The sequence below is a fragment of the Mus pahari genome, chromosome 5, assembly GCF_900095145.1.
Source record: "Mus pahari chromosome 5, PAHARI_EIJ_v1.1, whole genome shotgun sequence".
NCBI classification, from domain to species: Eukaryota; Metazoa; Chordata; class Mammalia; order Rodentia; family Muridae; genus Mus; species Mus pahari.
Window position 1 is genome coordinate 65,636,639 of NC_034594.1, and position 11,677 is coordinate 65,648,315.

The 11,677-nt window shown below is 50.7% G+C and overlaps 1 protein-coding gene across 1 annotated transcript in view; it reads left to right on the forward strand.

The window, feature by feature from the left end:
- Mroh2a (maestro heat like repeat family member 2A) overlaps positions 1 to 11,677 on the forward strand; it is a 32,857-nt gene that overhangs the window by 13,660 nt on the left and 7,520 nt on the right. Inside the window, exons 18-30 of the mRNA XM_021198989.1 lie at positions 76 to 183; positions 968 to 1,087; positions 1,226 to 1,348; positions 2,575 to 2,727; positions 3,574 to 3,696; positions 4,630 to 4,709; positions 5,795 to 5,903; positions 6,477 to 6,572; positions 7,284 to 7,388; positions 8,427 to 8,550; positions 8,991 to 9,109; positions 10,090 to 10,242; positions 11,021 to 11,175. Of these exons, the coding sequence (XP_021054648.1) occupies positions 76 to 183; positions 968 to 1,087; positions 1,226 to 1,348; positions 2,575 to 2,727; positions 3,574 to 3,696; positions 4,630 to 4,709; positions 5,795 to 5,903; positions 6,477 to 6,572; positions 7,284 to 7,388; positions 8,427 to 8,550; positions 8,991 to 9,109; positions 10,090 to 10,242; positions 11,021 to 11,175 (1,568 nt within the window). The remainder of the gene's footprint in view (positions 1 to 75; positions 184 to 967; positions 1,088 to 1,225; positions 1,349 to 2,574; positions 2,728 to 3,573; positions 3,697 to 4,629; positions 4,710 to 5,794; positions 5,904 to 6,476; positions 6,573 to 7,283; positions 7,389 to 8,426; positions 8,551 to 8,990; positions 9,110 to 10,089; positions 10,243 to 11,020; positions 11,176 to 11,677) is intronic.

Here is an 11,677-nt window from a genome sequence, read left to right on the forward strand (position 1 = left end):
AATATTCCCTGAAACCCAGCTAAGAGCAAGGATGGGTTCGAATGCCTCTACCCACCACTGTCTTTGACTTCCCAGTTTCTGAGAAACTCCCTCAAGAAGACCCGTGGGACCAGCTGGAGCCTGCGGCTCAGCAAAGAGCTGAACAACCAGATCGAGACCTTCGACAGCCCCTCCTTGGAAAAGGTTTGTCCTCACAGGGACCTCGTAGTTCAGGCAGGGAGGCACTTCTGGGGATGGATGGGGCCTCCGGGGATGGGAGGAGCCTCTGGGGACTGGATAGGCTCAGGACTTTTTCACATCAGATCAGGTGGCCCCATGACTGCTTAAAGAGAGGAAGTAATCTAATCCAGTGATTTTCAGGCTTTTTTAAAAAAATCTCTTTTGTTTGTCTTCCTCATTCTGGAAGACATGGTCACATGTCCGTTTTGTTTTTTGGTTTTTTTTTTGTAAAATATTTTCTCGTGTTCTTTCTTTGTAAAATTATAAAAATAATTGAAAGGAATCCGAGAGGCTCTCGGTAATAGGAAAGCATCCCAGGTTGATGGATAGAGTTAAGATGGCAGTGTGTCTCCAGATCCTGCATCACCACCACAGCCCTAGGCCACCACCCCGTCACTGACACATAAAACAAGGATATTCCATCTCTTTCCGGGGTTATCCTATGCCAGGAAGTAGCTGGGGAAAAAAATGATGCTCCCAGGTTTGTGGGTGGGAACATATCTGATGGAACTTGTATAGGAAAGGATTTGGCCTTCACTGTTAAAATGTATAATATGCCTGTCCTTGTGCAGTCTGATGTCACAGAACAAACTGAATATTTATTTTGCAGGATATAGAAAATGCATATAAATACCTGTAAAAAAAATCAGAACTATGTATCAAGGGGCCCCAATAGCATCACCTAAAGTATGGGAGTAGAAAGGCCTGAGATTCTCTCTCCCTCCCTCCCTCCCTCCCACCCCTCCAGGGTTTTCTGTACAGGGCCCTGGGTTTCACCTTAGGCATGGGTCTGGAGGCCGACAGGGTGGAGGTGCTATTACTGGAGCTGCTGTACAAGACAGACTATAGCAACGACTTTGACCGGGAGGTGAGAGTACCCTCAACTCCTCTTATTTACAACCTTCCATGTTCTGGAGGTGGGGGGCTTGAGTTTACGTTCTTGCATGTGTGTACTTACATATCGCTCTGTATCCCTTGCTCTCACCTTGGCCGGGCTCCGCTGAAGGGCGTCATCCTGTGCTTTGGACTGTGTGCCAGGGGCCAGGTAAAGACAGTGCTGAACGTGCTTCATGACTTTGAGGAGAGGATCCAGGAGTCGGAGCAGTCCTGGCAGATCGGTGCCTGGAGGGTAAGGCTCCTCACCGCAAAGGCTTGGTGTCAGACCTTGAAGGCGGTGCTCCTGGAAAACAAAGAAAGGTCTTGCTGGGTACATCTGGAGGAGTAAGCTGCTTGAGTCATTTGCGGCTGGGGCTAAAACTGTGGTGGCCGAGACAACTGGGATGACCAGGCAGCTTCCCCAAGACATCTGCAGAACACCCGCAATGCTCAGTCCTGGTGTGAGGGGCAGCCCGTTGCTTGACTGGTCCAGTTCATTTGCTCAAGGCAGCCAAAGAAACAAGGTTGAGTCCCACAGCTGCCAGCTTGGGAGTTAAATTGCCCACCCTCCTGTTATCCCTTCTTTATGGCAAAATGGAGATCAGAAGGAGCCCTTACCACAAGAACCTAATGAACTCATCCCATTGACACAATGGCGATTTTAGCAAGCTGTTCTCCACAGTGTTATCTAGTGCTTAGCCAGCCCCCAGGGCGACACGGTTCCTGCTCAGCTGCCTCAGCTGTAAGTCCCAGGCAGCTCGTCTCTGTTTAGAGATGTCCATGAGAGCTTCCCCAGCATGTGCCACTGGACGGAAGCTTCCCAGGGTGGGTAGATCCTTTGTCTGGTTCACTTCTTCCTGCCCAGTATCTGGTATGTAATTGGTGCCCAATAAAATTGCTAATGTATAAGTGCTCAGGGAATGAGCGGGTGCTTTAACACCCAAAGAACAGCCCACTGAAGGCCTTATACTTAACGGCTTCTTCAATCACAGCCAGCCCAGTGCTTGCTCCCTCCTAGTGGACACTGCCTGCTCCCCTCTCTTTAATTTTCCCCCATTTTTTTCATGTATGTGTGTGGTGTGGATATGTACAAATATGTGCTTGCATGTGTGTGGGCATCTGTGTGGGTGACATGCTTGCAGGTACACCTGTATGTATTCATGTTTGATGTCAGGAACCATCCTCATTCACTCTTCTGCTTATTCACTGAGACAGGATCTCTCAGTCAAACTCAGCACTTGCTGATCTGATCTGGTTGATCAGACCAGCCAGTTTGTTGGCTGGGGAATTCTCTGTCCATGCCCCCCAGCTTCCTCACCCCACCTCTGTCTTCCGAGGCTAGAATACAATTGTCCTGTCACACTGAGAATCTAACCCTCTCCGGATCCTCACAATTGTTTAGACAAAGCATTCCCTCCCCACCCCCACTGAGGTTTCTCCCCATCCCTGCATTCACATCCAGCTTTCACTGTACTGCAGAAAGACCACCCCTGGAGGCGAGAGACAGTGAAGAGTGCCCTAATGGTGATGTACAGCTGTGTGTCCTCTTACTGCCACCCCCAAATGCTCCTCACCCACGTGGACAGTCCCATCACCTCTAAGATCATCCACCACTACTCCAGCAGCTGCCAGGTAGCCCACATACAGGGAGTCAGCTCGTGTTGTGTGTGCATGGGACGCTACTCTCAGGAGGAGGCTGGGGTCCTGCCTGGTCATCCCCCCCAGGAATCCAGTGCTCACACCTGAGCTTTGGGGTCATGCTTGCATGGATAAAGCAGTTCTCCCCTGAGTACTGCAGGTGACCATGAATCCCCAGAAATACAAAGTGAGCCCCAGTTCTCCCCATGCCCTCCCGCTCTCTCACCCTCCCCTCTGGCCTGCTCACTTTCATAAAGGGGAGAAGTGGGCAGTCTGAAAAGGACACAGAAGGGTGGGGTACTTTCTCGGAATGTCAAGGTAGATGTCAAGGGCCTAAGTTCGAATCCCCAGCTCCCATGTAAAAGCTAATTATGCTGACAAGCATCTGTAATCTTAGTGTTGAGGGATCATCTATCATGAGGATATAGGCAGATCCATCCAGCCTGACTGGATTGTAATCTCCAGGCTTAGGCAGAGAAGGGACCCTGTCTCAACAAATACAGTGATTGACAAAGATACCCAACAGTGACCTCTGACTTCCACACGCGGGCGCGCACACACACACACACACACACACACACACACACACACACACACACGCATGTCAACGGGAACCATGAAAAGATGCACAGAACATAAAAATGACCACTGTGCCCATTTTCAAAACCACAGTTTACCGTGGTTGAAAAACAGACAGGTGAGGGGGCTGTCACCAAGAGCACCCCCGACGTGGAGCCTTCTTCAAAGACTGGGACGGATTCAGGGGTGAGGGGCATGGCTCAGGACTCTCATGGGTCCTTGGCAAACAGGTTCTCCCTCACATTCTTCCTCTGGGCCTAGGACATCAGCCTCAAAATGGCCTTCATGAAGAGTGTTGTGCAGGTCACCAGCGCCATCAAAAGCATCCAAGACCCAGAGGACTTCCAGTTTGCCCACAAGTCTGCTCTTACTGGCCTCATAGTTGTGAGTGGGACAGGACTCTCCAGTCCTGGGTGGCCTGGGATCTAGCTCTTCAACTGTGCCCCGGCTGAATTTCCTTGAGGATATCTGTAAGCTATCTCTGGGGGCTGTCGAGCCTTCCTGCCCCACTCTTGATTTGATCTACTGAACAATAGAATCTAAGAACAGCTTTGGTGTATCATAGAGGGTTTCATGTCCCAAAAAAACTGGGGTAGGACCTTAATTGACTTGTGCCCAGTGGTGCCCAAAAGAGGCTGGCTCAGGGACCAGTCAGCAGAGGCTCACTGGGAATGGGTGGGAGTGAGCTGATGAGACACAGCCCCACTGCTTTTCCACAGGAAGAGGCTTAGCAGACACAGGTCATTTAGCAGCAGAGCTAGAGAGTCATTTGCACAGAACATCAGTGAAGTTTAGAGCCAACTGTCTACAGACTGATGGAACCTGTGCACCAGCTAACCCTTGGCCCCCAAATGTCGCCTCTCTCTCTCTCTCATGGCTGACAAAGGATGAGAGTATCACCTGTACTGCACCAAGAGCTGTCATTGGGGAAAGTGAGATGCAGGAGGAGCAGGGAAATGGATGGCCATTGCCTTCTATCCCCAGTCACTGTACAAGAGCCCGGCACAAGCTGTTAACTCAGCATCAAGTCTTGTATAGGACAAGGAAACTTGGGCTTGGGAAAGTGCATTGTGTGGCCAAGGACACACATCAAGTCATGGTGGCCCTGGGAAAGAAGCCTATGCCCATTGTGTGTGTTCCTCCTTCTGTGCTTGGCTGCCAAATAAGCCTTAAAGAATGTGGGCACGTGAACCCCAGAGCTCTGTACAAAGGCCCAGGCTCTCCTTATCCTGGCACCAGATAAGGAGCTGTGACCGCCCCTTGCCTAACTCAACTTCCAGGTGAGCAACAACTCACAACCCTTCTTGTGCCGGACAGGCGATCATCAAAGCAGAACCACCCGACCACTTGGTTTCTCCCGTGAGGTCCATGGCAATGGATGCTCTCTCACAACTGAGGTGAGCTGGGGCGGGGCCTGCCAGAGCTCCTACTGCCTCCTGATGATGGGACAAAGTCTGTGACCACCTCTCAGTGCCCCCCTCTGGGCTCCTTCAGACCCCATCTTTCCACCTCAATGGCAGTGATGTTGAGCAATGACTCCCTGAGACAATGGTAGGTAGGGTTCATCTCTCTCCAGACTCCTCTGTGAAGGTTTTCAAGTTGGGTGCCTCTCCTGGGATAAGGTGACTAGTAGGTATGTGGGCTGTTCTTAGCAGAGCTGCTGAATACATGCCACACCCCTCAGGGAAGCACAGATGGTTGTATGCCAGGCAAGGCCTGTAGGGACTTGAAGAAAGAACAAGCGCACAGACAGAATGATAGGTAGGAGCTGACAGAAGAATGCTTGCAGGTGGCTGACCACCCTCTCTAAGGCTAAGAAAGGGCCTGCCATGAAAAGGTAATTGAGCCTCTGCACAATAGGAGCCGGCAAAAAGGCTAGTAGAGGCTGACATTTGACTTTTGATCTGAGCTGACACAGGATGACTAGATTTGTTTGGGAGTTCAATCCCCCACAGAGAGAAGAGAGAGAGAGAGAGAGAGAGAGAGAGAGAGGCAAACAGGCAGGCAGGCAGAGCTTCTGAGGGCAGGATGTCTCCGTTCAGCTCTGGAGCACAATAGACGCTCCAGGGAGTTGTTAATAGAACTGATCTTGCCCCAGACTCATGCAAAAGAATCCCTAGAGCTTGGGCATGGTCCCTGGGGATGGGGTGGGGTCCTTAAAAAATGATGTCCAGGTGATTTTAAGTAGCAGCTAGGAATTTTCCTCCAGGCCTTGCATGAGATATAAGAGTCTGTTCTGAGCAGGCAACGTGTGAAAGACTAACTCTTGCACCCTCAAATCCTGCTTCCACCACAAATATAGTATTGTAGGATAGTGGCCAGGCGGAACAGGGTTCCTAGTCAGGGGCGCATGCCTAGGTCCCCAGCCAAGGCACTGTGCCCTCCCCTCATTCTGGGACACGTATCCCTGGCCCAGAGTAGGCCATGCGCAGGATGAGCTTAGCTCCCAGTGACCACTCCTGCTGCTAACATGTTTCCTCAGCACGCTGAAGCCTTTCTACTCTCCAGAGGAGAGCACAGAGTTGATGGATATCAGCATACACACCGTTATCTCCCTCCAACCCCCAGGGGAAGACAACGAGTCCGTCAAGGTAGGATTCCCCAGGGAAGCCTCCTTGTTCTCTGGGTCAGAACCTGCAAGTTTACGCTGGCATAGGCAGGCTCCACTTTCCCAAACCACCTACAAGGCAGCGGTGTGGAGCAGCTCTATTAGTAAACACGAGCTAATGCTAGCTGCTGTAACAGGTAAACCCTGGAACCTCAGAGATTTCACTCGATTCAAGTTTATTTCTCATTTGCAGCGAGCCCAGAGGTCAGTGGGGGTGTGTATGCATGAAGATGCATCCTGTGAGTTGTCAGGTACCCAGTCTGATAGAGGCCCCAGAATCTTCAGCAAATGATTTCAAAGGTCCCAGGGTATGAGGGATGAGAGCATGGCAGAAGATTCACAAACCATTTTGTCTTCCTTCCGTGAGCAACAATGCATTCCCATAGCCCACTTTGGTGCCTCTCATCTCCTGATCCAGGCACAGAGACACACTTGCAGAGTGCTGGTAAGTTGGTATGTGTGCCTTTCATGGCTGCACAATGTTCTCTCTTTGTCTCTCTGTCTGTCTCTGTCTCTCTGTCTCTGTCTCTCTGTCTCTCTGTCTCTCTCCTCTCAGACCCTGTATGCAAATGCCATGCGTTCCCTAAAGCAGCTGATGGAGGGCCTCCTGCAGAGACAGCTGGACCCCAAGGGGCTGCAGGACACTGTGCATGTGAGTTACCTGGCAGAGGGGTCCAGAGCCAAAGGTGGCCACACCCTTCCTGGATTGTGATCTGAGAGCCGCACTGTGAGGAATGGCTTAGTGTGACGTGTGCTTTCAAAGATGTTACTCTATGGCTGTCTAGTTTTATTGCATTGGGCTTGTGGTAAGACAAGACGTCATGGCAGAAGGGCAAGGTAGAAGAAGACTGTTCACCTCATGGCTGAAAAGTGACAGAGAGGGAGAATGGGACCCCATTGCCCCCTGTAAGGGCATGTCACAGTGACTTCATTCCCCTTCGCTAAGCCCATTGCCTAAAGATTCCATCACCTCTCAGCTGCACCACAGGCTGGCACTGCTTTAACATATAGCCGTGTGTGTGTGTGTGTGTGTGTGTGTGTGTGTGTGTGTGTGTGTGTGTGTTCATTGCACTGAACACAACTTTGACATTAGAACGTCCTGTCAAGCAACACCTGAGCTGAGGTTTGGGATACAAGCACATCTTTCAAGTACTGTTCTCGTGAGGATACTGGAGACATCCCAGTGACCCCAACCTCAATTCCCTTCATGGCAGGGTTAGGGAAGAAGGTGTTTAGAACCATGCCAGAAGTATTGACAGTCGAATTCTGAGTGGGAGGGACTACGAGGTGAAACCTGGCTGGGGTGGAGCTGGCCGTGCTCAGGATGCTAACCCTGCTTCTGTGTTCTGGGCTCCACACACAGCTCCTGGAGAAGTGGATCTTGTCAGAGAAAGAATGGGAACGGGAGAAAGCCATGGCCCTCCATCTCCATCTCATGCAGATCTACGTTCAAAGTATTGGTGTCTGTGTGAGTCCAGGGACCCCCATCCCATGGTCTGCCACTCTATGCTGTATCTGTAGAAAACCTCCTCATGCTCTTCAGAGGATGGAGCACCTCTCAGATCAAAATCTGCCCCAGGAGTCCCTTGGGAAGGGGCAGCAGCGATGTGCAAGCCTGGGCTTTGGGGTGGGTGAGGGAGCAGAGGATGGGATCGTAGCTTGGCAAGGATCCAGGCTGAGTGGTGCCTGAGGCTCATGCAGTAGATACCCAATGCAGAATACCATACAGGAAAGATACCATTTCCCTAGAATACTGAAATACATCACAACAGTCATAAAACAAGCTTAACAAGTATCACCCGCACCAGGAAGTAGAAAACAAAGTGGTATTTTATTGATCAATCAGCACCCATAGCATGAGGTCTCTTCTACCTGTGTTTGCTCTGAGTTCTGGCTGTCTTAGTCTTAGAGATGGCTGTGGACCGGATAGTGGTTTGCCAGGACTGGTGAGTAAGGGTAGCTTCAGGTCTTGGGGTAGTGTGTGGTAAGCCACGGAAGCATCTAAGTGGAGGTGGGGAGGAAGGCTTGGCATGATAAAAGAGTCGAGCTGGATGCTAAAGAATGTTCAAAGTCAGATGGTGCACACAATCTGTCACCTAGAGCCCACCATCCACGTTTGATAACACTCTCTGAAAGAGGAAGGGGTTAACTCAACTGTACAGATAGGGAACCTGAGGGACTGCTGAAGTGCCTGCCCAGGTGACTAATCTGCTAAGTAGGTTTCATGTTGGAACCTGAAGTTCAGTTGTAGGAATACGGCAAATCTGGAAGTCCAGAGTAGTGCAGAACAGAGCTGACTGGGGGTGAATCCTGAGCTAGGATTTCTCTAATATTGGTTGACTGACCTCTAAGGGTCCAGCTCTGTGACTGAGGAGATGTGAGCATGAATGGAAGGCACAGAGTGGCAGGGCTTGCACACTGTAGTTGCCCTGTATGCTGTCCCTGGGCAGCCCTAGCTGTGCATCTGAGTGTGGAGACCTGAGCTCTGACGTCTCTTGTCTCTCAGATCCCGCTGAAGCTGGGGCAGTTTGGAATACTGGTTGGACTCATTGCTCCATGCACCTGTGATGCCCACAGAAGAACCCGCTTGGCCTCTATTAACGTCCTGTCCAGCCTGCTAGATCTTCATGGTACGGAAGAGGCAGGACATGAGGGACATGTTGGGGTGATGGCCAGTCCTAGGGTACTGGTGCAGGCCCCAGGGGAAGTACGGCCCATGTGCAGGCAGGCAAGAAGACAAGCATGTGGCTAACTTAAACAGAGGGGAGAGAGCTGCCTGAGAAGGTCACAGAAGATTCCAGAAAAAGGGCTCACAGGATGAGACAGATCCACTGAAGGCACAGTCTTGGACTTATCCAGCTTGCAGATACCAAGGGAGCCACAGAACTGGATAGAACCGAGATGGAGGAACAGTAGATTGATTCATGAACAGTGTGTGGAAGTGGTGTGTGTAAAGGCTGTTGTGTGGAAGGAACAGTGAATGGAGGCTAGAAGGGAAGGGGTGTGCATATGCTGGAGGCCAGCCCAGGCACTCTCCCCTGCTGATCATCTCTGACTGTATTCCCAACAGTGAGCCAGACTTGCTCTTTATGGGGAACTTCCAAGGAGCAGGAGCTGCAGAAATGTAAGGAGGACCTCCAGGACACAGACATGAACAAGATTTCCAGTGCTTCCTCCAGAGTCGCCAAGGTGACACTGGGCTGTGCTAGGGGGGCCCCACTCTCCTGTGCTGGCTGAATAGCCGGTGTTACCACCCAGGAGATCGCATCTCAGCAGCGTTTGGTACACCTGATGCATCTGTATTGAAATGGCTTGTAGTAGCTGGGACAGAAAGGGCAGATACCTGACAGTCCCTAGCTGACTCCTCCAAGACCCTAGTGACTGTGGAAAGGGTTTCTTATAAAAGAAATTAGAGGCTTAGTTCATTGTCATCCTGGCAGGGAGCATGGCAGCAGGCAGGGTGGTGCTGGAGAGGGAACTGAGAGCTAACTCCTGATCCACAGGGAGAGAAAGAGACTGGACCTGGCTTGGGTTTCTGGAACTCTAAAGTTCAATGACACACTTCCTCCAACAAGGCCACACCTCCTAAACCGTCTGATCCTATTAAAGAGTTCCACTCCCTGGTGACTAAGAATTCAAATACAGGAGCCTATAGATAGGGGTCATTCTTATTCAAACCAGTACACTGGCATTAGTTCCTGAGCTGCTAGTGGCATACTGATAAATACAAGTACCCAGGACCATGAAATGGGCTTTGACCTTCAAAGAAATGGGACTTAAAGTCATTTCTGCCTAGGGTGCAGAGGTAGTCTTCCTGGTGCCCGTGGGAGTTTGTATAGCTGCAGGTTGAGGTCACAGAGTGTCTACAAGACAGTGCTGTGAAGAAGGGAATGTCTTGTATAAGATACAGGCAGAGTAAGGGGCAGTGATAAGGAGTGGAAGTGGCTCAGTACATACTGAAAACCTTGGGAAACTGGGACATTTTTCCATTGTTCAGGGCACAGCCTAGAGAATGTTGCTGCCCATGGTGGGCTGGGTCTTCCCTTCCTAGATTAACAACCTGACCTAGGTAATTCCTTGTTAAGATTCTCTTTGCAGGTGGTTTTAAGTTGGAAACTTGGGACAGAAGAGTGGAGGAAGCCTGGAATTCTGTCTTGCTCTGGTCCTAGGTGGTCTGCCCAGAGTTTAACTGCGACGAGGTTGTCTCTCTCATCCAGAAGCTCTGTGAGAACATTGGGGCCATGGACCTGCAGCACGACAGGGCTGCTGTCACCTGGATAGGCATCTTCCTCCAGATGAGGGTCAAGGAACTAGAGGACAAGGTAGCTGAGCTCAGCCGGGGATGCTTGGATTGGTGCTGGGGCTGACCTGTGTGTACAAGTATAGGCTGTGTAGCACACACTGAGACTGACCGCTTCCACCCAAACCAGGGGTATTAAAGGGGATAAAAGAGAGTTCTAGAACGAGAAAGCTGTTGAGATGTAACTAGTCAGTGAGTAGATGAGGGACCACTGGTGCCACGCTCTTTTCAGTGGAGCACATACCTGCCCTAGTGAAGACACACTGAACGTGTAGGAGGAAGAGACCTACAGGGCTTCTGGAGAGGGCTTTGGGGGTGGGGGGGTGTCTAACCTACATACCATGTTCCCCAAGGGAGGAGTATCCTACAGAGGCCCTGAACTACCTTTATTTCTGTTGCTGTCATAAAGTACACAAACACAATTTAGCAAAGTCAATGGTCAAACAGGTTATAGCTCATCACTGAGGGACACTAAGCAGCTAGTGAAATTATATCCACAGTTAAGAGCAGAAAGTGATACATGCATCCTTGCTTGCTTTCTGCTTCCTTTGGTCTTCCATAGTTCAGAGCACAGAGCCTAGGAAATGCTGCTGCCCATGGTGGACTGTGTCTTCTCTGTGTCAATCAACAATTAAAACAACGCTCTGTCCCCAGACCTGCCCACATGCCAACCTGACCTAGATAATTCCTTATTAAGACTCTCTTTCCAGTTGATTCTAAGTTGGGTTGACAATTTAAAATAACCAACACCAAACCCAAATGTCCCACACTGCCCCTCAAGATGTCTGTCACCTCCTCAGGTGGCTGAGATACTGGGTGCCATCTTGGTCCACCTGCCAGTGGTGGACCACCCAGAGGTGAGGCGACATCTCATTGAAGGCATCCTCCTGCTGGCACACTACCACCAGGAGACCGTCCTCACGTCACTTCTGAGGCAGCCACTGCCCATGGAAAGGTGAGAGCCAGGGGAGGTGGACAAGGCTAGGAAGAGCCTAAGCACCAGAGACCAGGCAAGACCCCCATGCCTGGGTCTCACATAGGATCTCCCTTGCTCCTGTCCAGATCCCAGGCTAATCGTTTCATCAGGCTGAGCTTGAATCTGTATCTCATAGCTCATTCCATGCCCTAGTTGTCCCTTCTAGGAAAACATCCAAAAAAGTCAGGGGCATTCTCTCATGGGGGCCCTTCCCTGCAGGGAATGGAGGCATGGACAAAAAAAGGCACGACTCCTCAGGCCTGTGCCTCTGAGATATTTCAACCACTCTCTGTGCCCTTTAGAATATGTCCCAAAGGGGCAAGTGGCATGTCTACGTTTCTCCTCTTTCTTTTGTTTTTCTTTTTGGTTTTTCAAGACAGGGTTTCTCTGTGTAACTCTGGCTGTCCTGGAACTCACTCTGTAGACCAGGCTGGCCTCGAACTCAGAAATCCTCCTGCCTCTGCCTCCCAAATGCTGGGAT